Source organism: Odontesthes bonariensis, chromosome 18 (assembly GCF_027942865.1).
Source record: "Odontesthes bonariensis isolate fOdoBon6 chromosome 18, fOdoBon6.hap1, whole genome shotgun sequence".
NCBI lineage: Eukaryota > Metazoa > Chordata > Actinopteri > Atheriniformes > Atherinopsidae > Odontesthes > Odontesthes bonariensis.
In genome coordinates, this window is record NC_134523.1 from 5,117,367 (window position 1) to 5,144,834 (window position 27,468).

The 27,468-nt window shown below is 41.3% G+C and overlaps 1 protein-coding gene across 3 annotated transcripts; it reads left to right on the plus strand.

Annotated features, from left to right (window-relative positions):
- Positions 1-592: 592 nt before the first annotated feature.
- Positions 593-26,730, plus strand: fndc5b (fibronectin type III domain containing 5b). Of its 3 annotated transcripts, none has more exons than XM_075450091.1 (6): positions 593-1,091; positions 7,899-8,017; positions 9,526-9,724; positions 15,459-15,548; positions 21,173-21,363; positions 22,329-26,730. In XM_075450091.1, the coding sequence occupies exons 1-5, from the start codon at positions 1,016-1,018 to the stop codon at positions 21,310-21,312; spliced, it is 624 nt and encodes a 207-aa protein (XP_075306206.1). In that variant the 5' UTR covers positions 593-1,015; the 3' UTR covers positions 21,313-21,363; positions 22,329-26,730. The 3 variants fall into 3 exon arrangements, with proteins under 3 accessions (XP_075306206.1, XP_075306205.1, XP_075306207.1); XM_075450090.1 differs by having other exon boundaries at positions 22,341-26,730; XM_075450092.1 differs by lacking the exon at positions 15,459-15,548 and having other exon boundaries at positions 22,341-26,730.
- Positions 26,731-27,468: the final 738 nt, after the last annotated feature.

The window sequence follows — 27,468 nt, forward strand, 5'->3', positions numbered from 1 at the left end:
ATTTGATTTGATTTGATTTGCTTCAGAAAGTGAGCAGAGTTTGGTGACACGCTAAAAACCTTTCTTCACAATTCATAAAGGAATGATGGGAAGGCTCGAGACCTGGACAGGTAGCCTGCCTTTTTTTTTTTTTTTTTTTTTTTGGAAAGCACAATAAAGCATCTTTACTTATAACTTTGTTTTACAGTCTTGCTTGATCAATGATCCAAGCAAATCTTGAACATAAACCTTTGAAAAAAGTCATTGGAAAACACACCAAGAATGTTGACCAAAAAATGGCTTAACAGCTCATTAATATGTATATTTCCAGAGTCAATTGAGCCAGTGCTGTCAGAAAAGAGGTGACAAGACAGAAAGGTTTAAACAGACTCTCCATAACTCAAATATATTCATAATGACAATACTGATTAAAAAAAAGGTGGGGTGCTTACGCCAGGTAACGCCAGGATACAGAAAATGTGTCAAAATGTTTACAAAGCTTATCAATGAAGTGATGATATCGGCATCTTTGTGGTTGGATCCGGATGACTGATATTCAGATGTTCAGACTGCTGCAGGTGTTCGCGTGTGTGAGTGTTTGTCTGAGAGAGAAAGAGAGTCAGTCACAAAGCGTGGCGGCACGTTGCACTCTGCAGCACTTGCGCACGCCTCTTACGCTGCGCTCTCCTCGAAGTAACAACCTCTCCAACCAGCAGCCGGTGGTCTGAGCGCCTTCCGCTCAGGTTCCATCGGTAACAGGGCACGGCATCGAGCAGCAGCCTCCACCCAGTCACTCCGCTCTCCTCTGAACGCCCCCACCACCTCCTCCTCCTCCTCCTCATCCTCCTCCTCCTCTTCCTTTGGCTGTTGTTGCGCCTCTGCTGCTGCAGCCTCTAAGTTCCAGAGAGCCTCGTCTCCCGGCACAACAAGTCCATTCTCCGGTACCCCCAACAGGGATGCTCGTTTTCCTCGCTTTAAATGCGATGACATAAATGGGCCGCGCAGGATGTGAAGCCTCTCTAGAATTAGCAGGAGGATGGCTAAACCAGGCTCGTCTGCGGCGGTGCTGCTGCTCCTGCTGGGCTTGCTCTCGGTGTCCTCCGTCCGTGCCGGTGAGTTGTACCACAGGTTGATGAGCGATGATCGCAGGTAAACAACCAGGGGAGGGGGTGTACGCGCTTGTCAGACACATGCCGTTGTGTAGTTTTATGACCACAGCCGTCTGATGTCATGTGTGCTGTGCGTTTTAACGGAGATCATGCCTTTGGAAACTGACGTGAAACCTGGACGTGCGCTGCGTGTCTGTGCTTTCATCTGCATTAACACACTTGCACGAGCTGGTAAACAGTGAGCTTTGTAATGCCAAAAAAAATGGCTGACACAAAATAATCTGATACTGCATTAAGATTGGACTTTCACCCCAGTTTTGGGAGCAATTCTAGAAATGAATGGGATTTTTTGACACGTTGTGGCTCAAGTGAAATGCCCAGATTGTGCGCTAAAAGAAGATCAAACTCCGCTCAGGTTGATGAAACTCAGGAGTTTATCACGATTAACACTTTCTGGCCTTTTAAATAAGAACATATGTCACTTTTTTTCTGATGTCTGGCCAAAACAAGACATTTGAAATCATCTTAGTGGGCTAGAAAACTCTGGTTTCACAATCTGCATCTTCTTTTTTTTTTGGCAACAAGATTGTTATCAATTAGGTAAAATGACCTTTTGTTTTCCCCCAAGGGTTTAAGTGTGCTCCCCAGCTTCACCATCCATCAGTGCTCTGAAAGGCTAGAAAACAAGAATGAGTTACACCTATTTTAAGCCCCAATATCAGAGCATATCGCACAGGTTGGATCAGGTTACATTCAAGAAGAAACTTCATTTCAGGTGTAAGATCTTGGTTCCATTGTGTCCTGATGATAAGCTAAGAGATGACAGAGAGGTGTCTGAAAAGCCCCACTCTTGTTGATAAGATTGTGTGCTCTTTATCTGAGCCTGCAGAGATTTCCTTTGTTTGGCTTTTCTTGAGGCTGGAGATGAGTGTAGTTTTTTCAGGGAGAGCTCTGTAATTCTGCAGCCATCTTTTTTTGGCTCGTTTGGCAGCAAACGACTTCAGAATGGATGGGAATCCCTCGCTGGTGTTGGAATGTTTCTGTGTGAGCGCCGGTAGATAAACAGTGAGAAAACATCTAGTCAAACGGGGAGTCACAGCAATGGATCACACAGTGTTTGGGTGCACGCTGCACACAGGGCCTTCAGAAGCCGCTCAGAGTTTATTGATCACCACAATGAGAAAAGGAGAAATGCACCCAGTGAGCACGAAATGAATGAACCAATTGGCCTCGATTGGGATCTTTGCAACCTGCCAATTTATCTGTGGATCATGAACATTAACATTTGGACAGATATCCTCATGTTCATATGTACCTAATTTCTGTGCTGCAAAAATTCTGCAATTCTCAAGCTTTTTCCCACTTTATCAGATTAAGATCAGCTTTATTTGTCATGCATACACATGAAATTTGACCTCTGCTTTGAACCCATCCAGGTTGGCACCTGTTGACACACACATGCACATGCTCACACACTCACACACACTCATGAGACAGATGCCAACCTTGGAGCGGTGGGCAGCCGTTCGCAGCGCCCAGGGAGCATTGGGGGGACGGTGCCTTGCTCAAGGGCACCCCAGCTGTGACAAGGAGGTGGACGGACACCCCTCCAGGGGTCAGTTTTTTGAGTAGCGAGAGTGGGAATCAAACCCGCCAACCTTCCGGTTATTGGACGACCGACTCTAACCACTGAGCCACGGCCGCCCCTCATGGTATTTGACTTTTGAAGTAGGGGGTTATAAAGGCAGATTAGGAGTGTGATTTAACCATCCATCTAATCGTCAATAATAAACTTAATTTGAACAGATTTGGAGCAAACTTTGTATTTCAAGTCACTTTGTGTACAAATTTCCCTTACAGAAATGACTTGTTATTGTTCCTCTAAGGTAGCCTAGAAATCTAGACGCCCCTAGCGGCCGCAAATGGAATTTGCTCCGGGGCTATGTACTGCTTTTTGCTGTACGGGTCTGGCTTGCTAGGCTACCTCTAAGGTTATCCTTACTAGCTAACATCGAACCCTCGTCCAAATTACAGGCCAAAAGGAGTGTTGTTCCACGTTTTTCTCCATCAAATTCAAAAACATAAACGAGAGATGCTAAATCGATTATAGTGTCTCCAGTTTTTATTATGTTGTAAAAAATACCATCGTAATGATATTGATTGTTTTTACTCAAAAATCACAACACGTTGAACACAAAGTGTTTGTTGCAAATCCACGTGTCTGCGCCTGGATCGCAGTTGTCTCTGTCAGAAATCCTTTTGGTTCTCTTCTCTTTGCTTTTGAGAATTTTGTGAAAAAGAAAACCCACATTTTTTTCTGAAAAACCCCCCAGCTGGTCGAGGCCGCCCTTCCTGAGTGGTTCTGCCAGAGGTTTCTTCCTGTTAAAAGGGAGTCGTTCCTTTCCACGTTCGCCTCAGGCACGCTCAGGACGGGAGATTGGACTGAAGAGAAGCTGCGGTGCAATCTGTTGGTTTCCTTAGCTAGGAAATTGGCTCTGTATGTCTTAATTGGACTCATTTTGAATTTAATTAATCGGATTTGATTGGATTATAATCACAATGAATTGAACTCCAATTGGCTCGAATTGGACTGTATTGTTGAAGTGTCTTGAGATGACATTTGTTGTAATTTGACGCGATATAAATAAAACTGAATTGAATTGAAATTGATGGTACAGTCAGCTGCACAACAGCTCCTCATTAATCCAGACGTATGTTTCGTGTTTTCCAGTCAAAAAATCTCCAGCCATCAAACACTTTGTAACCAGGAGTACAGTCACATGACTGATGACATCACGCGCATTCCCTCTACACAGGCCGTATGCTGCCAACAAGATGCTTGTAGGACATCGTAAAGGGAGCGGTGTAATGCACAAGCATAAAATATCCAATTAAGCTTCGATTTGCATGTGCAATAGCTTTATGTTTGATGAGAAGGGGGTATATATGCAGTCATGGCACAGAAAAACAATTACAAACTTGTTAATGCCGTAAAGCCCAGACATTAATTTCTCATTTCAACCAAAGAAATGCTCAGTGGATGTAAAGCATATGGAGACTTGTTTCTTTTAGGCTGTATTCCAGTGATTCCAGTGAGATTGCATTCTTCTTGCAATACAGTTATTGTCTGAGCAGGTCTGAGGCTGGGAGCTCAATATTTCAAAGGGCTGACAATGTGTTTTCCAAAAAAAAAAGGTGTCAGGCAGCAGTTTCTGCTGGTAATCATGGCAGGTAAACACAGACAGTAAAAACAATGTTGCATAATCAGATTGCAAACACATACACACATATCCAAAGTAAAAGCGTTCAAAGAGGATTCGTGTAAAGGTACGAGCAGCCTGTGTCTTACCTGCAGCAGACTGCCTTCAGAGGGGCTGACAGGCGAGACAAGCCAGCAGCTGCTCAAAAGTGGGACAGGAGAAGAGTGAGTTTTTGGCGTCTAAAAAAAAATCTGACCTCATAAACTTATAGTGGTTTGAGCAAAAGTATATTGTGGATCTTTACACCAGTTAATTTTTGCCTCAGCCAGGGTATTACCCCTCTGAGACCAAAGTGAAGCATTGTAATACTTGACAATTTAACTTTTTGACCCTTTTTCAGCAAATTTCAGGATAGATTTTTTTTTTTAGCTTCACACAGCTGAATCATTTTGCTACAAAACTTCACTGGAAACAAACCCCCTTAAAAAATTTTGAGTCTGGCATCACATAAGAAAAAAAGAATGCTGATGATTGCGTTAGTCTGACCAAAGCCGGACTTTTAAAATGTATGAAAACATGTGGGTCTGAGATCAAATAGGCTTTGGTGCGTTGCTCCGGCGTTGCATCTTTTTGCATATTTTGTAAAAAAAAAAAAGTAAAGTGTAAGTAAAGCTGCTCTCATTCACATATTTATTTTTTCAGACAGCCAAATGTGTAAGAAATTGAAAAGCAGCTAATTAAGACTACAGTTCGCGTCAACTTGCTGGGGCAAGGATGGTGTTCAAGTTAAATAGTACAACGTGGTTGTTACCGTAGCTCGACTCAATTGTGCTTGTGACTGTACTCACTGTCGATCTGTCGTTGGACATTACCTTCTGCCCAGATGTGGAGCTGTAGTGTTCCTCAGATGAGCGGGACACCCTGTCCGTTGTTGCAGCGTTTTTTCAAAACTGTGTTGTTGCAGAAAGAAACTAATTGAAGAAATACTGAACTCCCTTGTTCTTAAGCAGTCGTTGACAGTGCATCATCCTAAAGTTGCCCTAACTGGGCCATGGGTATGTGATAAGCTGAAAGACCCGGCCCCTGGCTCCAGGGGAGCCCCTGATCAAGCCCTGCATAAACCCTGGCAGGGGCAGTGGTCCCTGGCACACTCATCCACCTCTAGCCCAGCATTACAGTATATACGTAAAAGGCTGAATTTCTCATTCATCTCATAATAGCATCCTAAAAGCAATTAATTTGACCCAAAGTGTTTTAGCCACTAAGGTGCAGTAGAATTGAGCTAACACAGTAACACAGCTGCACCCGTCAGTTGGGAAACTTGTTCGCTAACTAGGGTTGCCAACCGTCCCTCGAAAAACGGAATCGTCCCGTATTTAGAAACAACAGCACCCGTCCCGTATTGAGCTGAAAAGGGACGCAGTTTGTCCCGTATTACTGTGAGAATCTAAAAATAGTCAGTATCATGCCAATGGAAATTGATAACAGGGGGCTTTATATGAAAATGTACGGTAAACTTTTTCCCAGGCCCTGTCCTGCTCGGTGACTGACCAATGAGCTGACAGCATATTCACACACGAGAATACGCTCATCCCATTGGTCGAGGAGGTACTGCGCTGGCGGAGAAGATAGCGGAAGACAACAAAGCAGCATACATGGCAGTTACGCAGACGCCGACACTACTTTAAGCAGTGGGAGACAAAGTACTCAACTCCAATACTTGAGTCAAAGTATTGATACTCATGGTCAAATCTTACTCAACTACAAGTAAAAGTTTTCTGAATGCTTTTACAGAACCATGTAACTCTGAAACCACTTAATGATGAACAGACATGTAGACTTTTTGCACCACTCTGCTACAAAATAACAACAACACGGCAACTATGAGCTAACAGTGCAATAGTACTTTTACTCAAACAGGGGGAAAAACATTTTTACATTCATTCGTCTTAAAGTATTGGTGAAATAAAGACACAGGTCCAGGTTAAAAAAAACCGAACTTCTCCTTTAAGAAAGATACTTATTTTATTCAGTTAATTTTGTTATTTTATATTAAAGTGAATTGCTGGATAATAATTAGTTTTCCAGGTGTTCATGTCACTCAAAAATATGCATCTAATTCAATTCAGGTTCGAGTCAAATAGTTAAAAAATTGTTTCACTCACAAAAAAAGGGGCTAAAAAATTCACCAGGCTAGGAAGGGTGAAGGCAATCGGTTTCGGCCGGCCCTTCTAATGAGGTGTCCCTTATTTATTTTTCAGGGAGTTGGCAACCCTATCGCTAACAGTTGCCTAGCTAAGCATTCACCAAATACGGAGCAGCAATTTTAAAGCTTATTTTGTGTTGCATGTCCAACCACTGGATAGACAAACTGCATTAAGACCAATTTTCACCATTTTATTGCTGTCTTGTCCTCCTCCTGTAATTGCTCATTATTATATTATTATTAATATTATATATTATATGTTATAATTGCTCTTTATGCTAATTTGCTAGCTGCTTACTGATGAGAGCAGTAAACAGACATACAAACCAACCGTCGACAAATGCTAGAGCATTCCTACTGAGGAGATGGCTGAAAGTTTTTATGTTTGTTCGAGGGAATATGTTTTATATTTAATGCCAACAAGAGGTGTCAGAGGGACTGGATAAAGTGTGTAAAGCTTTTTTCTGCAAATTTTTATGGAGAAATCGGTGCGTTAGGGGGAGACTTAAGGAAGAAAATAAACTTGATGAACTGGAAATCGTGCATGTGCTTGTCCATCTTGAGTATTTATAGCACAGATAAATGGACAATTGAATGCTAGTCCCGTGTGTGTGTGTGTGTGTGCGTGCGTGTCCTTTGGTGTGTGCACATGTACATTAGCAGCCACGTGTGTGTTCAAGAACAATGTCAAGGTCTGACTCTGACGTTACTCTGTCAAGTCAGGCTCATGGGAAATACAGCTCTGACTCTGTTCATAGAAGACCTTGAGTTGGTCTCACACACAAGCTCTTCTCTGTCTCACACCCAAACACACACACACACACACACACTCCATTTTGTACTCTTTTTGCAATTAGAAAATAAAACAAGTTAAGCGGAACAGTGATGCAATCCATCACAGTTTATCCACTCATCAACAATGCATTACACACTGATAAATGGATTATTCATTCCTTTTAGCAGAAATGTTCAAATCAATTGGCGGCGGCAGAAATATGACCGCCTGAGTCACACTTTAACGAGATGCGTGTGTGTGTGTGTGTGTGAGAGAGATAGAGAAGATGGTAAAGGTGAAAAAAATATATACGAGAGGGAAACAAAGAGATAATGAGAAGCTGACTCTCAAGGGAAGCACCGGTAGCTGGTGTTTGGTTAATTGGGCCTGGTATTAATGAAAGGAGAAAGATTCATTTGTGGGAGGTGGAGAGAAGATCTCAGTGAAGGTGGGCTGAGAGAGCAAGAGGACACTGAGTTCAAAGAGAAAGAGTGATGGTGGGGGGGATGCGTGTTGAGCTTTCCATTGAAGCATCTAATGTATCCATCACAAGGTGTGAGGCGAGAATATTTATGAGCTATATATGGTTTTATTTGTTTCCTTTGGCCATGCATGTGTGTGTGTGTCAGACTCTCTGCTGTCGGCGCCGCTCAATGTGACCATCAGAGAGCTCGAGGCCAACTCTGCAGTGGTGACGTGGGAAATCTCGGAGGGAGACCCCGTCATCGGATTCGCCATCACCCAACAGGTACCTCTGAGCACGCTGTGCACCTTCTATGTGGGATTTACCAATCAGAGAATCTTATTATTCTTGATATTCGTGCTGAAAAAAATGCCCTCTCACTATAAAATAATTAGAAAAGATGCTCCTCGTGATTCGTTAACTTGCTTGCTGGCTTTCAAGTTTCCGTCTGCACCAAATTAATCAGGGGTAGTTGTCCATACGTCCATGTGTACATTACAAGCGAGAACTGCTAAAAGCTCATTTGTAGGGCTGGGCAACGATTAGGAATTTTTATCTAATTAATCACATGATTTCCCTGATTAATCACGATTAATTGCATTTGTACACAAAATCCAAAAATGAATTCAAAAGTAGCGTATAGCTTTTAGCATTTAGCTTTATTTTAAATGTGCTGCCATATGAATGAAAGTGCCATAACATTTGTTGTGCAAACACTTTTAACATCAGCATCTTTCTGTAGTTTTTATGTAGAAGCCTCGCTCCACTGTCTGTTTCCTTGAATGACTTGCTGCTATCAGTTGTGTGTTTTGCCTTTAAGTGATATTTTAGACTGGAACTACTACGCTGAGAAGACAATTCAACTTGGCAGTGTTTACAGATGACTTTGGTTCTGTCGACTCCGCCGTCTGGAAGAACTTTAAAATGAAAATGGCCGAGTAAAAGTTCCGTACCCTTCTCCATGTTTGGTGGATCCGCCGATTACTTTCTTTTCCGGTTCCGCAGCAGACGGCAACAGACTTTTTCAAAATAAAAGCCTGTGAGCAACAAACTTTTACAATATTAAAATAAATAACAAAACCTGCGTTAATGCGCGATAAAATATTTATTGACGTTAAATAATTAAAGAGTTAATAACGAGTTAACTCGCCCAGCCCTACTAATTTGGCATATTTTAGATAGTTCCAAAGAGTTCTTGTTCAGTGTCAAACTTTGAAAACCCCTGATTTACATGAAATATACAAAAAAAACTTTTTTATACACACAAAGTTTAGTTAGTTTTAGAAATTCTCTTCTTTAAATGTGTGATAAATAGAAGTGCCCTCAAGATGCTTTAATCTTAAATCTCGCAGAGGCCAATTGACCTGAGCAAGCAGAAAAATAATGTGCATTTCTAGTAGACTATACATGACCAGAAAAGCACTCTCTTTCTTTTAGCTTAATTGCATTAAGGGGGGGACCCAGCTGGCTTTGTTTAAGCTTTTTTTCTCAAATGTCAACCAAGACATTAGTACAAATTGAGCTCTTAAAAAGGGAAAATGGACTTTGCCACTAAAAAATCTCCAATATTTACTTATAAGGCAGAAGAAAGTATTTGTCTCGAGGGAGCCAACTGTTGTGAGATTACAATTTACGGCAAAGATATACATATATGCCGTTACTTTGTGACAAATACCTGTAATAAGTGGGTCCCCCAGAATGTTGTTATATGTTTAGTGGGAAAAAGGTCAAATCGAACCAACTGCAATGAGGATTTCTCTTCTGCCGCTCGTCTTTTCTTTGCGCGGCTGCAGAAGAAGGATGTGCGCATGCTGAGATTCATCCAGGAGGTGAACACCACCACGCGCTCCTGTGCATTGTGGGATTTGGATGAGGACACCGAGTACATCGTCCACGTTCAGAGCATTAGCATGGGAGGCAGCAGCCCCCCCAGTCAGCCTGTGCTCTTCAGAACGCCAAAAGAGTCTGAAAAGATGGCATCCAAGAGTCCTGGTGAGTTCTTTTTTTTTCATCAAGGAATTTCTCTTGATTTTTAAAAACAAATTTTATTTTTTTTGCGCTTCTGTCTCTGCTTAAATACTTTACTGTATGCAAGTGAGTGTTTCTCTGGGTTCCATGTGAAAACTTGTGTAAGAGGAGATTTATTTTGGTGTGAATACATATTCAGCAGATTGCCTTATTTTGCATTGTTCATTATTTTGAGTCCACATAATTTAACTAATTGTTTCTACATTTAAAAATATTATATTTTGCTGTTTAAGTGTCATCTGGAACTATATGATATGGCGCACTTTACGTGCAGGTAATGTGAGTGATGCTTAAGACTGGCGGAGTGATATGTAAGAGGTGAGCGTTGACGTTTTGTTTTTGGTTGGACATAAAAATGGATCGAGTTTTATGGCCGAAGTTGTCCTTGTGCTCTTACTTTACCCACAGCCCTCCGATAGTTTATGTGAGACAATAATTCAAACATACATCTTACACTTGTATCAATATCCAGTGTGACGTAGTTTTTACAAGAAGAGCACATACTACTAACACACACATAGTGTATAAGAGGAAGATTAAAATGCAATGCATGAGAGAGCACACAAACATCAGTGTGAAATCAAACAGAGAGAGAAGCAATCGTGCATCCTCATGGGGATGCAGATGGCGTAAACAAACATTTCCCCCCTGCGGGCACCCACAAGTCTACACATACAGGTACACAGATTTTAATATCAGCTTTTCCTCCACAGACAATAACAGTAGCGCACTAATATTCTGTTAATGCTTCTCCAGGACATACACAATGGGTACAGAACACAGAAATCTCTTTGAGCACCCCTCCCCACCTCTCATACAAGAGCATTGCTCTCATTCAGACACACACAGAGGCTGCTGTTATCTGGAGCAGCTTGCAATTCTTCCAAATTTTATCATGTCCGACCCAGTTCCGCTGCCAAATGCAGCTGCTTCAGAGGGAACCAGCAAAATGCTGAAAGGCTCATCAGCTGTAAGGCGATAAGAGAGGAAACAGAGGACTTATGGGGGCAGTGCAGTGTATTCCCTAGAGACACCAACATCGAGAAGCTTGTCAAGGGCCCTAATGCAGTGGAACATGTTGAAGAGTGTTACTATACTTATATTAAAAAAAATGTCAATCTTGTGTAATTAAAACCCATTTTAAGCTACTCGAAAACCCTGCTAATGCTTGGCTTTTTAGTGCATTGGGAAAGTGTTTGGTTTGCGATCACACACTAATTTTCATTGGGGATGCTTTGGCCGGGGCTACAAGAACGGGTACAGCTAAGTCTCCCTTTACAGAAACAAATGTTCACCAGTCTCCCATGGAGGCTTCGAAGCGGACACGAACAACTCAAGACTGAGAAATCTTTCTGTCTGTAAAACAGCTGGCGCCTCACTCTCTGTGCTGCTGGGTGGGGCTGGCGTCCACCGTCCTGTTAGAAAATAATTAACTCGCTTGGTTATCCTAGAGAACCTTGATAATCAGATATCGGTCCAACATGGCCTGCAGGAGACCGTGTAATGCCGTTCCTTTGTGTTGTTGTCATCACAAGCTCATTCTGGGGGAGGCAGTTGGATGGCAGCAACGTTGGGAGCATCAGTGAACATATATGTTGCCTTTGTTCTTCCAGTCCTACACTGTAGCTACTGTCTGTTGTTTTTTTAAGTTTAGCTCCAACTCAGGAGTTGAATATGATTTGGCACTTAAGGGGAAAGAAATCAGAAACCAACTTTAGCAGTTTGACAGGCGGATGTGGTCTTTGCGGTGCGTGCATGTGCTATGTTTTTCAGAATTCACAACAGGCGGCATTACATTGCTGCGAGTTCTTGGCATTGCTTTGATATCAGGACCTTCAACAATCCTGTAAATTTTCACTTATAGTGTACACGAACAGGTCATTTTCTCCCAGTTTACAACGATAATGAGGGCAAATTCATCACTCGAATTTTTGGCTAACTTTTTCATCAAGACCAGCTCTGGCCTGCAGTAGCTCATCTTGCCCACAGAAGCAGCAGGTGTTGCAGGGTTGTATCATCTGTAGTTAGATTGATAATAAAGTTAATGCAGCTTAATAAATCCAAGCCTTGGCCAAGGCTAAGGTTACTAAAACACGGTTGAAGAATTGCTTTTTTGTTGTGAGCATAAGCTTATAGTCAATTGCTGCTGCTCGGTTATTAGACTTTTAAAGAATCCTAACTGCACGAAGGTCTTTGTTACTGTCGCTATGTGTTGTTGTGTATGTCTGCGCGTGTGAAGCAGGTGTTTAGAGGGGCGATTTGTCTCGATGTTGAGGGGTTTCGACTTAGATGGATTTATTTTGTGTGTGTTGGTGGAAGCATTCATTAGCTGTCCTGATTAAATCTCCAGGCCATTACTGCTCTCCTCCCTCTGCTAAGCGGGTATTAATCAGCCTGACACAACTTTGTATTTATATCTGAAATACAGCCCCACACACAGCATGTCTCTGTTCTGTGTTTGTGTCAGCCTATCTATCAGGTCACCTTTTTGCACTTAAGCTTTCATAACGTGGTAAAAACATCAGTTGAGGCGTCATGTCTTTAAGTTGGTTGTAACATCTTACGGGAAACTGAAAAATATGAACATTTTGTAAATCCGTCTTTTGTAGCAATAAAATTTTACCAGGCTCCTTATCGTTGGAGCTGTTTAAACATTTAATTGGTCTGCTGAGTACTGTGTTGCTCTGTAGCAGCAGGCTACCTCAGTTACACTGTTGAACTCATTTAAATACAGTATGGAGGATTCCACACAGCTTGTTATTCTTCCATGTTCAGCCGTAGTAGAGTTTTGGCTTGATTTTGTTTTATGCATAGACCAAAATGAGCAGTTGCTTTGGTTCCACTCATAGAGCTTGTTTTTTGGACTTCTTGCGGATAACAGTCCTTTTCATCTTTTTTCTTGAACACATAGCTTCCATTTCTTCCAAAAGAAGATCTTTAATTGCGATTGCTCTGAGCACAATACACGTTTCCACTGTTTGATGGTCTAACCCTGATGCCTCTGAGCCCAAAGAAGTCAACACTGCCTCCTAAAAGTTTAAGGTGGCATTTTTTAACGTGACTCCATGTTGAATTTCTATCCACTGTAATCCCTCGCCAATTTGGTGACGGTTGGGGCTTTATGAAAGAAGTCAAATTACTACCGTTATGTAAAGGCTTTCGGGCTGCACGGTGGTGTGGTGGTTAGCACTGTCGCTTCACAGCAAGAAGGTTCCAGGTTCAACTCCCAGCTGTGTGGAGTTTGCATGTTCTCCCTGTGTATGTGTGGGTTCTGTCTGGGTACAGCTTCATCCCACCGTCCAAAAACATGTAGGTTAATTGGTGTCTCTTACATAGTCCTCAGGAGTGCGTGTGTGGTCATTTGTCTTATTTGTCTCTGTGTGGCCCTGTGATGGACTGGTGCCCGCTCCAGCCCCCCTGCAACCCGGCCGACGGATTCAGCGGGGTATAGAAAATGGATGTAAAGGCTTTCATCACCACATGAATCTCCATGTAGAGACAAATAGTCATTGTGTGTATGGAAATACATTGAACTGATATAAAACTTACGGTGGAGTTTATCCGTACCACCAGCAATCCCATAAGCCCCTCCCTGACTATATACCGTGTCTTCAGAGGCTTGATGTCAGCCATCTACACTCTATACCTGATGTCCTCAAGGCTGACATGGGGACTTCACACCCACATTGCATTCATCTGCTCTGCTGGTATCTGTGGACCTCAGCGTACAGCTTCATGTCTACAGTGGTAGAGGCAGAAGTGTGCCCTCCCGATAGAAATATGTAATCTGTTATTACTAGCCGTTTAGTGAGTAAACCCACCACCCCTTCTGTCAAGCCTGAGGCTTCATGGTTTAGCTCAGAGGGATCACCGTGGTAACAGGAGACTGGACCATAGAGAAATGGAGCTCGTTACCTTGAACTCATCCAGGCAAAGCTGTGTCCTGAGGACTTCGGACTTATGGAAAAGTTACCTCTCAACTTATATTAACCGACTAATGAGATCTGTAGGCCTTGATATTCTCTAACTATCCTACTAATAATTTTCATTTAAAATCCTGAACTATTTAGATTCTTTAAAAAATTCTCAAAGTTTTTTCTAAGTGCACAAAGCATTTGGGGTCAGTCAGAGAGCCCTCAGTTTGCCACAGTAGAACTTAACGAAGATATTCCGTGCACAAAGGTGAACCACGATAACATCACAAATAAACAATTTGGACTTGAATTTAACGGTAGTCTTTGCATTAAAAAGTGAAAGCCCCCCTCAGGTGACTATATTAGCATGTTTTTGTTACATTGTACAGGACAATGCAGCGGGGCTATGGTAGCTTTAATTCTTTTATTTTCATATTTTTTGGATTTTTTATTGTATATAGTATCGTCTAACTGATGCCGATCCTTTTTTCGGTACTTTATCGGTCTTGTCTCCAGATGATTTGGACGCCAGATGTTTACCTTGAACAGCTGATGACAAAGGGGCACAGCTCCACATGTTCAACTCTATCCTTTGCTTTGAAACGCAGCTGCTCCACAGACACTGGAGACTCGAAATACAATTCCAGTCTTCACCACTGACGCTGCTTTTCGGGATCAGGTTGAAAAGCCTGAACTGAAGTCACATGTATCTCACTGAAGGCCACAGAGGCCAAGGCCTTTCCAGCCAGTTGCCATCACTGCCAATTGTGATGTAAAAGGCAATGGCAGACTAAGAGTAGAAGGATTTTGCTTTGTGCTATAAAAACAAAGTTATCTTTATACTCCCAGTGCCAGAGGTAAGATATTAAATCAGACGAGTCGTATCAGTCTGGGATCTTTTGAAAATACAAGAAATAGCTCAGCTAAGGTTTTGGAGTTAGTGGTTAAACCAAGTCAGACCTACCATCAGAAAGGTCAGTCATAATGAACACTGTCGGTATCTATGAGAACATTCATTTTAAAGCCTGCTTAATGAATTTGGGTTTTATTTACTTTGTAATGCAACAATGAAACCAAATATAATGCCATCTTATACAATCAGCAATCTGCATTTTATAACATATTTGATCATATTGAGTTTTTTTTGTCTGTGACAGCTTCATTAACAGCAGTAGAAATGCTGTATATGTAGTCCAGTGTACCTTTAAGACCAACTTGTTTCAACCAGTGTGTGGTCAGTGATTCCTTTGAGGACATTCACATCACGTCGAGACGCAAGCAGAGATGAAACAGTGACAATGGCTTCTTTCTTCTGTTTTAGCTGAATGATGCACAAAGCCAGGGGATGCAGACCTTTTTTGAGATGAGCAGTACAGTTGAACCAGGGGGATATGTTAGGTACTGCTAAGCTTTCTGATGGCAACAGAGAGTAAGGGGCTGTAGTGCAGACTGTGTTCGAGCCTTTAAGCCTGTGATTGGTGTTGTGCTGCAGCTGCCAGCATGCTGTCAGCAAGAGAATCCCAGTGAGCGATGGGATAGGGATTCAGCTCTTACAGTCTCTGCAGACCTCTGCTCTCACTTAGCTTTAATTACACTGACCAGAGAGGGGAATTTACACCACGCGGCCTCTGCACCCTCATGTCACACACCGTTTGATTCTCTGATCATTCGCTGCAGGGTTTCAGAGCAATGGCAAATTTACATTCATTCCCCGGCCAATGAACTGGACTTTGTTGACTCTCCGTACGTGTTTGCGTGCGTGCGTGTGTGTGCTCTCTCTCCAGACGAGGTGACGATGGAGGAGGTTGGTCAGGGTGCCCAGCTGAGGGCTGGAGAACTCATCATCATTGTGGTGGTGCTCATCATGTGGGCAGGTAAAATTCCTTTTCAGCACTGTACATTTATAACCGCAGGCTTTATATGCAGCCACAGCCTTGGGAGCAAATAAGCTCTTTTATTGATTTTTTGATGAGTATTTAGTATTTTTGCAGGGCTTTGAGGATGTTTTGAGTATACTCAGTGAGGGATTGGCTAATTAGTCAAAATATCATATGACAATCTTGAGTCATATTCCACAATTTCTTATGGAGAAGCAGATCATGGTCCAAACGGGAATTGTCTGATCACCCATTACTAATCACACATCAAATCCTTAAACCACTGTTTGGAATGTCTATGTTATATGTCTTCTGTATGTAGGATGATCACATTCACTGCTGTAAAGATGTTCTTTTCTCTGCTAAAACCACATATTGTACATACTTAGTAGGTTAAGACAGAGCCCTGTTTTGCAAAACATCAATCTCCGCCACCACCATCCAACCGACCTCTTCAAAGAAATGCAGCTTGAAGTTCTCCTCGCTCAGATTCTCTGTTCCCTCAGCCTCTTCATCCTTTAGTTTTAAACCTACATATGCCTTTGATTGCTCAATCCTCATTTAAAAATATAAACCTTTTACCTGCCAGTAGTTGGGTTTCCATTTACAAAGCAAATCTGAGGTGATCTTTGAAAAACTGTGAAAAATGAAAACAAATGTGAACGTTATACTTTCCCATCGACTGCAAATAAACTAGGCTGCGTTGTAATTCAGTAGAAGAAGTAGTTCTCCTAACTTTGAGGAAGAAAACAACAACTGTGATGGAGGTCCCCACAAAAGGTAAATTAAGAATTCTTCAGGAGCTACTTTTATCTCAGGGACTATCTTGGATCATATCTGGGAAGATGCGGGTCAATCACTTGAGTTTACTTTTTGATGAGAAAAGAAACAGCGGGTGAGGCATTTTTATCGTGGTCAGTTTTTTTGCCAGTGTTTTCACGTCACCTAATGAGCATCGAGTATCCTTGGAAACAGGCAAAAACCACCTCAAGTGAGTGAACTTTTTTTGTGCATCAATGGAAGTTTTTCAGTTACCCTTTTTTTTATTCACATCTTTTGAATGCAAATTAAAAACCACAATGAAAACATAGCCAGAAAGATCCTTTACAAAGTTACTTGGTTGAAGCCTTGTCCTTAGCACGTTTATCACACATCCCTCCCTAGCTCCTGGAAATGTTTTCTCATCACTTTAAACAGATTCAGTAACCCATACTCAAGAAACCTGATGCCGACCCAACAATCTGCATAATTTTCAATATTTGTCTCTAAAGTTGAAAGACATATTATGCTTAAAATCACTATAATGACCTCTTGGTGGCTGCTGACTCTGGGATTTTAACTCTAAATTGGTCCTTGATCAAAGTGCAGCCTTTAACACAATTTCACATCCTTCTTCAGAGAATACCTTCTATTGGAATTATTGACACCCCTCTTACTTAATTCAGAACATGTATTTTGCACCACACCCCATCTGTTCAACAGTAAAATTCCAGATCACAATCCACATGTTACTCTCAGTGATCTGTTCAGGTTCTTTTGCGATCGATTATTTTTTTACTCTTTGACATATATTTAGTGTCCAATTTCACCGCTATGCAGACGACATCCTGCTCTATGTGACATCCGCGACTCCCTCCTGTCTTCCACCTTCTTCTCTTTCTGACTGCTGATTGTTCATCATATTCAGGTTTTTGTAGAACTAAATATTGCTAAGATTGAGATTCCCCTTAAAGCAAACACATCTTGCTAAACTTGACAGATTACTGCTGACTATTGACAATTCCATTGTTCTTTCCCTCAAGGTTAAACGCGGGTCATTCTTGACAGCACATTATCCTTGAGGCACATAGAGATAATGTAGTTTGGTCTTCCATCTTTGCATTATTAATCATCCTCATGTGTGGCTTTCACCTAAAAGCACTGCCATCCTCAGGCCCTAATTATTTCCTGTATTGATAACTTGAATTCAATCCTCTAATTTTGGCCTTCCTCTCAAGCTTCTCCATCAACTTCAACTTATTCTTGTCAAAAACAGTATTGATTTCAAGATACTGTCTCTTACCTTTAAAGGGCCTCCATAACCTAGCTCCCTTACATCTGTCTGAACACTCTCATATCTACACCTTGGCTAGTTTAAGGCTAATTCACAGTAGCATGCCTATTTATAACATCACAGTGTTAGGGTTGCCTATTACTTGCTTTAAATACCCCCTCCACTGCATTATGGGGCTCTGATTTCTTGACCAACCTTAAGAATCCTGAACAGAGAAGCATTAGAAATTTGTTTGGGTCTAACTTCACTTCACAATTAATCAGAATATAGCGATCGGCCTTAGCTCTTTGTGTTTAAAGCAACTGTTGTTTTAACACATGTAACCTGTTTCCAAGGGATCTCCAAATTTGCTTAACATGGCCTTTAAAATCAAGAAAGTTTGATTTTATTCAAGCACAAGTTGAAGTGGCTCTTAAGCTTGATAAGAGAAAACTTTTTTTTCTTTTTAGTACTATCAACAATGAACCCCTTGGGCAATATAAAAGCACGTCTTCATGGAAAAGCGTGAAATCGTCACAAATCAGAAGACTTTTTATGGGTGCTATAGAACACAAAATCTGTGATTGTCAAGCCAACCAGCACAACTTTAAAGGTAATGTATTGTAGTAGTGTTCAACACGATATATCAGTCCTGCTGGAAAAGGATATTTTGATGCTATACATTACAATCTGTTTTAGCCTTGATGTTTTCCTAACCTTAACCACTTATAATGTAATGGCTAAGCTTCACCACGTAGTTTTCAGTGTGTGAAACAACAACCAAACAACAGTTAAAAGCGCAAGGAAACAGTGACTGAATCCTAAAAAGATCTTTTAAAGTAAAGTTGCTTTAAAACACCAGTGGCTGGGATGAGAATCAAGCGTGGTTGTTCAACTTGACAATCGCTGTGTTGTTCCATACCCTAATCTCTTCGGCCTCCAAATGCAAACGTTGTTGCTCAGTCATTTTGTGACTATCTCACAAAATGTGGTGATTCTGTGTTCCTTGTTTTTGTTTCTGGTAGCAAAAAAAAAAAAAGATGAAAATCACATCTGTGGGCATGAATCAATAGATTATGTTTTTGTGACTATTTAGCTTTTTCCTGCAAAACCCGGTTGAATACATGGTGAAAAAAAAGGGGGCCTAAAGGTGGAGCCTTGAGGAACATCACAAGTAAGCGGGCCTGCTGTTGGAGGATATTTGAGAAGGCTTAGTTCTATCACGTCTAAACACATCAGAATAGGAGAGTTCCCCTAATTAGACCGTCATGCTGGGAGGAACTTGAATGTCTAAATTAAAGGTGATGGAAATCCAAAATTAAAATCTTTATGGCACATTCTTTCAGAAACACGAGTGTCTGTGCTGAGATTTACTTTATTACAGATGTGGAGGCTGGGATATGTAGTGGAATACGAGGAAGCTTTAACCTGCTGCTTTCATCATAGAAAAAGTCAGGGATCAACAAGGTTTATGCACTTCATGTCTGTGTGTTGTTTAAGCTGTAAGACTAATACATCCTTTGGTAAATCTCAGCCCTGTTTCAGAGATGGATGCAACTATAAATATTCCTCCTTAACCTACTTCATGAAGTGCAATGTGATACAAACATGGCCTAAATACTTTATATGGTATATACAACACAGAAAGATAACTACAGTAGCTCTCCCTTGCCATTTACCAGTAAGTGGAGTGAGAGGCTGAGGAGAGATTCAAAGAGAGATAAAGTTGGAGCATTAAGATAAATGAGGGAAAAACTGAGCAGAAAACAGGATAGTGAAAAAAAATGTAAAGTGAACGAGGCGAGTCGTGTTTTTCAGCTTTTAATTGGGCCTACAGGGCGTGCCGGGGGATTTCACAGGGAGATATTCCATCTTGCCCTTTGTTACTGCTATGATCAGATGAGCAGAGGCTGACATAAGCACAAATGCTGAAGCCGTTTTGGGCTTGGATTCAACCCACCGCATGCTCCTCCACCATCATGAATTATTCCCTTTCTCATTTCTCTGAGCTTGCGCTCTATCTGCTCTCGCATCTATAACTCCTCTGCCGTGGTTTTAATCTCTTTGACTCAAGGCAGGCTCCATAAGGCAGTCTCAGTGTCAAATTCAATTCCCCATCTCCATCCGCCCATTTCACACTCTTCTCGTTTCTGTCCCAGCTCACTTTATCAGCCTTATTGACACATCAGGAGTAGATATCTACCATCCACCAGCTGATATTGACAAGAAGTCTTGCTCCGTGTCAGATCAACGCAATGAATGAAACAGTTTCCACTTAGTGTCCATGTACTTGCATATTCTGAAGATTTTGGTACGTTATATGGCTCACGTGAGTCGATGATGTTTGCTGAGTTATCGAAGAGCTGTCCTACATGTTGGAAGTTGAGACTCACGATTCGCTCTCGATGTTTGAAAGCGCATTTGACAAAATAACCTCAACTCAGACTTCTGGAACCCGTCTTTATCAGAAGGGGTATGGTATGTTAACATTAAATAAAAGAAACGACGGTGAAAAAAAATCCCCATCAATAGAGATAGACATTAGAAATATTGAATCATTTAAATTTGCTGTTAGGCAACGTATTTTTTAGAGGCATCCGACATAATAGAAAACTACATAGAGATAAAAGTGCTGAGGAGGTTTTGTTTTTTTGTTCAAATGTCCAAAGATGTTTTAAATAAAAAATTAGCTGAAAATGACCTCGTACTCTGGTACAACTTAAAGTGATAGTTCGGAGTAGATTCACCCTGGGGTCATTTGAACCGTGACATCCAGCCAAGTAGCCCACCCGAAGTTTTTTCGATCTTGGCTGAACATCAGCCGAGTTACTGAGTTATCCCGAATAGCTTAGTACAAGCGCTAATGGACCCTGGCAGTATCTCCAAAATTACCACACTAAAATCATATGCCATGACACCAAACTCCTACAGTAGTACAAATATGGTCTGTACTCACAAAACGATGCATTTGGAAGTTTGTACATAGTCCAGGAGTTTATTATTATCAACACAAGCCTAATAGCTTCTCTGCTGCTAAAGCTGCGTCGACGTCACTTCCTTGATCTGGGAGCTTCAAAGTAAGATGAGGGTTGATCTACTACTGTAGACAACAAAGCAAGGCTGCTCAATTTCTCCATTGATAAAATAAATTCACAACTCTACAACATAAAAATTCATAAAAAATCATGTAGAATATAGCATATACTTTGTTAGGGTGAATCTACTCCGAACTATCACTTTAAGATGTCTATTCAGGAAGAATGGGACAAAATAACTTTTGAAAAAGCTTCATTGCTTGGTATCGTCAATTCTAGAGTGGCTTTTAGGTGTTTCAAGAAGGATGGGCAACATTACAAAGTTGTTAAAGTTTCACCATTCCACCTTTTTATGAATGAGTTTCAGGCCTGAAATGTGAAAATGGATGGAACTTAACATAAAAATGTAATCAAAGAAACAAAACATGGCGTCTAGAGTTTTATCTAGGGTTCATAATGTCTGCAATGAAATAAAGTTCAAATACCAACCCAAATGTATCTGATTTGAAGTTGTATTTGGGATTGTATTAATGTTTGATCCATCCGTCTCTCAGGAGTGATCGCCCTGTTTTGTCGTCAGTATGACATCATCAAAGACAATGAGCCCAACAACAACAAGGACAAAGCCAAGAACTCCTCGGAATGCAGTACTCCTGAGCATCCACAAGGGGGGTTACTGCGCAGCAATGTCTAAGACCAACCCTGCATCGCCTTCTGCAATAACCAACCTAAGACCTCAGGACAGGTGGGGAATTCCGACTGACTACCGTCAATAAGAAGCTCACATCATGCCTCATACCTCTGCATTGCTTGTATACCTATATGAGTCCTCCATACTTGAAATGTTGATATTGTCCATAGTTAGAGCAGGTACCCCCTGCGTCAATAGTTCAAAAACCAAATATCTTTTTTTAACAAGTGTAAAGAATGGACTGTATTTTGTATAGAGGTGTGATGATTTTGTAAAAATTTCATTGGAGTTGTTAGATTAATAAATAATCTAATAGTTTCTGCGGCCATCTTGTTTTAGCGCATTACTACCACGCACCCAGTCATTTCTCATGAAACAAAAACAGAAGAATGCTTCACTATTGTCAGGCTGTAGAATCCTCATAGTGTACAAATAAGTGAAACATGCAAAGCCTAAGACCACAGCTGGGAAAAAGTCATTTGTGGAACTCCTTTAAAAATATAAACAAAGATGTCCTCTGGCAGGTAAAGCTAGCATACCATAAGTATGTTTTACTTGCTCAAGTATGTTAGTTTTACTAGCAGTTTACTTGCTAGTTTTACTAGCATACTTAAGGTATTATTAGAAAAATGGTCAAATGTTCGAGCAACTCCCAGTTTCAAAGCTTGAAATGCCCGTTTTTGGATTATGAAGCAGGGAATGTGAAATATAGCATGTTGGGCTACTAGCTACAGCGGTAACTTGATGTTATTTGAAGCATAAGGGCGTGTGATATGATTACATTTCTTAAAAGTCAGGAGTCGTTGTTCAAATAATGAATATTTATTTTGAGTGGTTACTCTACAAACTGTTTTTTCAAATGCTAAAGTGGAAAGCTTGGTAGAGGCATGGATGGGATGAACAATCAATAGGGAACAGGGAGAGAGATGTTGACTGTGGATTTTATTTAGCTTTTGCTCTCTGTCCATACCATCTCTGAAATGTCACTGCCCTTTGTCTCCCTTAAATTACAATAACAGTGTTTTTTTCAGACCCTGAGACCAACAGAAAGCCTTCCTCAGAAAAAAAATCCTGAAGAGCGGATAAACCACGACAGAAATCTTCTTGACACAATGGAGAACTCTACATTTACAACGTAGACAACCCTGAACTTGCAGAATCACCGGCTCCAAGCAGAATAAAACTTTTCTTTTGTTGCAACCAAAACTGGTTTTCCAGACGATACAGACAGGAGACATAAATGGCTGTTGGTCAATTTCTTCTTGACGAGAACTGCTTGATTCGTACATTTTGGTTACTCCTCTTATTATTGGCATGGAATCCCTGGAGTTGATCATCAAACATGAATGTCAACTTCACATATGGATCGCAGAGATGGCGGAAACTTTGGCTGCCACGCAAGTTTCACTGGTCCAGGTACCAGTCAGCACACAACAAAACAAGCTAAGCTCTGTTTTAAACCAAGGACTCTCTCTTTTTCTATCTGTCCATCTGCATTACCTCCTTTCTGTCTTTATTACAGCCCTCTGTGTAGCAGCTCATGTCTCTCCCTGTCTCTATGTGTCGGTGTTTCTCTTATAAGCACATTCCTGTTTGGTGCTCCTCCTATTGTGATTGCTTGAATCCCTGAAAATCCTGATCTTTTATGGTATGATTTTATTGTTGGATCACAAGTATTGCACGATGAGTTCTGTCTCCTGCCTTGATCTCTCTCTCTTTCTTTTTGTCATCAACTAAATGATGCCTCTCTTCTCTCGCCACACTATCTGGCACTTCCAACCCGTGTATGCGTTCAGGGAGAAAAACCTGGCTCGCTCTTTGCACCTACCACATTTTGGGTTGGTGACAATGATCGAATGCAGCTATGAACAAGGAAGAGTTTGAGGATTGGCCAGCAGTCTCTAATCCACATCAAATGAATAAAAACAACTTCCAGCTTTGAAACCCAGAGGCACGCATCAGTGAAAACTTTTTAGATGAGTAGCATGGCTGGATTTAGAATCACACTGGGCTTCACTGTTCATCACTGAATATTGAGCACCATATGCTGTCTGTATTTTGCAGCAGGATGTGGAGGGAATATATATGTGGCATCATCCCTAATATAATGCATACTGTGGGCTGAGTTTGGCTGGGTTTCCTTTGTGGTTTGGCAGACCACCAACAGGAATACCAGGAAGTGGAGGCCCAGCGATAACGCACTTAGCTGTGTGGCTAAATCATGTCTCGAAACCCCTGTGTGACTGTACATTGTAAGTGTGAACACAATTCGAAAAAAGTTGGGACGCTATGTAAAATGATCATGAAAACAGAATGCAATGATTTGCAAATTTCTTAAACTAACATTTTATTTACAACCAAACATTAAAAAAAACATATTGAATGTTGAAAGTAAGACATTTTACTAGATATAAGCTCATCTTGAATTTGATATGAGCAAGACATCTCGAAAAGTTGGGACTTTTCAGCACCTAATTATGCTAAATGCTAACAGGTCAGTAACATGATTTGGTATAAAAAGAGCTCCTGAGAGAGGCAGAGTCTCTAAGAAGTAAAGATGGGCAGAGGTTAAGAAATGTGCAGAAGACTGCATCTTGAAACTGGAGCAATTTCAGAATAACGTTCCCCGATGTAAAATTGTAAGGTTGTAAAGATTCTGGGAATCTGGAGACACATCAGTGGCCAAGTGACAAAATAAATTCGGTACCTGCGAAATTCATGCCCTCAGGTGACACTTTGTTCAAAATAGTCGTGATTCTGTCATGGAAATCACTACATGGGTTCAAGAATGCTTTTTTTTACACAGCAACTCAACTTTTTTGGAAACTTTTTTGGAGAAAAATGGGCCGAATGCAGATGTAAAGTAGCTAAAGAGGCTTTTGGTAATTTTGGTCAGCCAACCTGCCAACCATGTGTACCACCTCGATGGACCAGATGTGTGATAAAACAAAATATATAGAACAATAGTATATTTATATATGACACTAGATGAGATTTATCCAAATTAAAAGAAAGAAACAATACTCTTAAAACGACAAAAGCATATTCGACAGCTGTCTGATGCCTTACCTGCAATGCTGCCTGACGTTTTTCTCTTACAACCAAAAGTGGTTCGCAATATATTTTAGGTCAACCCCTAAAAATGATGATTCGGGCTCATCAAGCTGCATGTGACGACGCCCTGTATAAAAGGTATTTTATAAAGAAAGAGATTATTTTATTTACCCCAAACCAGCAAGGAATCCCACCAACATATCAGTATATATATCATAGTCAAATCCTGTTGGTATGTACTGTGTTTCCCTCTGTGCCAGAGAGCTTTATTGTTCGATAAAAGCCTATATTAAGGTACCAGAGTGACAAGTTTCTGCAATATAACAGACGTAGGCTGTCATTTATTCTGAGCAATTCCCACAGCATCCTGCTGCTGCTGCAAGAACTCAGTACCACATCAAACGTGTATTAATCCACCACTGAAAATAGTCCAAATAGCCCGGCTATTTTAGGGAAATACAGAGCGTTTTTGGACCCTGGAAACTGGACATTTGTATGCCTGTTTTAAAGGTTTGCGTCTTTGCCAACGCAAAGAAGCAAGAGAGCAGATTGTCGGTTACACACTCTTCTTTGGATTTGGAACCTCAAAGATAATGTAGAAAAAAAAACCTCCTCCTCAAAATGGAAAAGGAATAGTTTATCAGAAAATGGGGGAAATCGTTATTACTTCCACACTCGACACTCATGGAAAACCTTGAGTTGTAGAGTAACCTTCCCACTTATTCAGTTACCGCTTCATCAAGGGTTTTATGTGAAGGAGCAGAGGATTTAATCAGAATTACTTAGCTAAAGATAAGGCTTCATTATCTCCTTTCAGACTTCCTGTTCAATTAAGTAGTGTTATCCGTGCCCGACAACCAGTTGAATTCAGTCAAAACGTCAGACAGAGAAAAAGCTCCAAGGCTTAACTCAGCAGAGCTGCTCTCTTTTTAGAGATAATGAGTGAATGCCTGAGTGCTTCGCTGGTTGAGATGACTGCTAATCATTTTCGCACACACTCCCATATGCGCGCGCACTCGTGCTGGATTTAAGGCCTGGCCTGTTTAAACACAGATCTGTGCCTTTCGTTTTCAGCTCAGTCACCAGTTCGGCGAACGCGCCTCACCCTGCCACCCATTTTTCATCCTTTCCTCCTTCATCAGCCTCCTCTTTCCTCCTTAATCTCCAGCCACCCTCATCCTCCTTCATTTGCCCATTTATCACTTCACCCTCACTTTCTATCACTCTGTCGCAATTCTCTCCCTCATATATCTCTCCACCCTTCCCTGTTTCTCTCCTTCAACGCTCTTGTCCACCCCCAACCCAGCTCCCCTGGTTCTCATTATAGCCACTCTCAGACTCCCGTTAGCCGCCTTCTCCTGCTCCGCATCAGCTGTTCACTCTCCTATTCGGCCCCGGCCCACTGCCTATCCCTCGCTCTTCTGCTCATTTATCACCTCTTGGTCTCAGACTGGCTGGAATGAACACTTTACCTGGTAAATAAGTAAGGAAAAATAGATCAGAGGGTGAAGGTGAATGAAGGAATCGATGAAAAGGCAGAACTCAGTGCAAAGAGAGATAAGATGCGTGAGAAAAAAGAGGCACCTTTTACTCTATTAATGAGCACATACTTGTGCAGGATTACGATAAGAACAAGCAAAGCCATACCCAATGATTCGAAAAGTTTGGCGGATTTGTTACAAAAGAGTATAATAAATGAGTAAAAGTGTTTATTGCTCAAATGTAACCATGTGCTTGTGTTTTATACTGGCTTACAAACAAAGACGGAGACCAAAAGAGCAGACTTGCCATTTTTCTCTAAGCATACACGACTTGAGGTGGTGACAGAGGTGGGGCATGGTTGCCACCAATGTAAAAAAAAAACAGCAGAATTAAGGAACAAACATGTCTGACAAAACAGGCACTTGGGAGGTGCAAGCTTTCCTTTCTAACGGGGTCGTAGCGGTCTGAGACAGCCTGTAAAAAGCTGTAAAGAGTTGGAAGGATTGTCGCTGCTCACTCTGCACGGGTGGGGCAGGCGAACGAACAGGGAAGAGTCCAGTCAGCAAACATAGAGAGGTTTTTAAATCCCCCTCCCACTTGTTTCCTCTTCATTGTCCTGTTTTTTTTTTTTTCCATCTCTTCTCGTAGAGCAGGATCAGGGCCAGATTTCATCAGATGTGCAGCTGTGATCATCGACACGCTTAATTAACATATAGGTCAACATTTGCATATGCTGTACTTCTAGATTATTTAAAGCAGTATTTCAAAGTAGCCTTATTCTGTTTGCTCTACAAAGGAACAGTCCACGAGTATGTTGAATGTGCCTTGCCACCAAATGCAGTCAGATGTTAATAAGTCACGTCTGTTAGCCTGCTAAATTCCAGCTATGCTCAATTCTAGACGACCACAGTCACAGGACGTATCACTGTTTCAATCCAAATAGGTCGAGCATAAAACTACAGAAAGTTCGAGAAACGTGAAAGATGCAATTGCACAAGCTGTTACAATTCGACCTATCTAAATGGAAACTATTTACTTTCCTTTCTTTTCAGAGCTAGGAAAAAACTTCAGGCTAACCGCTCCCTCACTAGTACTGTAGCATGTGTAAAAGCGGCTGACGTTCCGTAAAATCTCCTTTGGTTTGTGGGCTACTGTGTTGAAGTCTTGATTTTAGTGTTTAGTGTCATTTGGGGCTGGAAGTGTAACAAATTTAGACAAGAGCATTAACCTGGAGGGGAACAAATGGTTGACTTTTCAGAGAACCAGCAGGCACTATGCAGGCCCGATCTGTACCAACTTTTCAATCCCAAGGTCGCCTCAACCGAAAGCTTGCTCGTTAATGCTTATTTCAGTGAATATGCTAAGTTAAGGAAAACTTGAGACCAGTGAGAGTAGGGCTGAAATGATTTATCAGATAACTCAAATAACTCGACAACTAAAGATCCTCCGTGCTAATTGTTTGTTTCGGCGTTTCGTTTGATCCACACAGCTTCATGCTGCTCAGGTTTTTTTTTTTACTACTGTGACACAACGTTTGACGTGACAAAAAGACAACAGACAGAGCAGCAAAGAGCCAAATTGGGAAATAGACAAAATTATTCTAAAGTTTGGGACCATTTTATA

Excerpts from the sequence above, each read along its gene's own strand:
- fndc5b (XM_075450091.1), top strand. The coding sequence starts at position 1,016 with ATGGCTAAACCAGGCTCGTCTGCGGCGGTGCTGCTGCTCCTGCTGGGC. Across the intron at positions 8,018-9,525 it reads GATTCGCCATCACCCAACAG|AAGAAGGATGTGCGCATGCT; the intron begins GTACCTCTGAGC and ends GCGCGGCTGCAG. Across the intron at positions 15,549-21,172 it reads GGTGCTCATCATGTGGGCAG|GAGTGATCGCCCTGTTTTGT; the intron begins GTAAAATTCCTT and ends TCCGTCTCTCAG.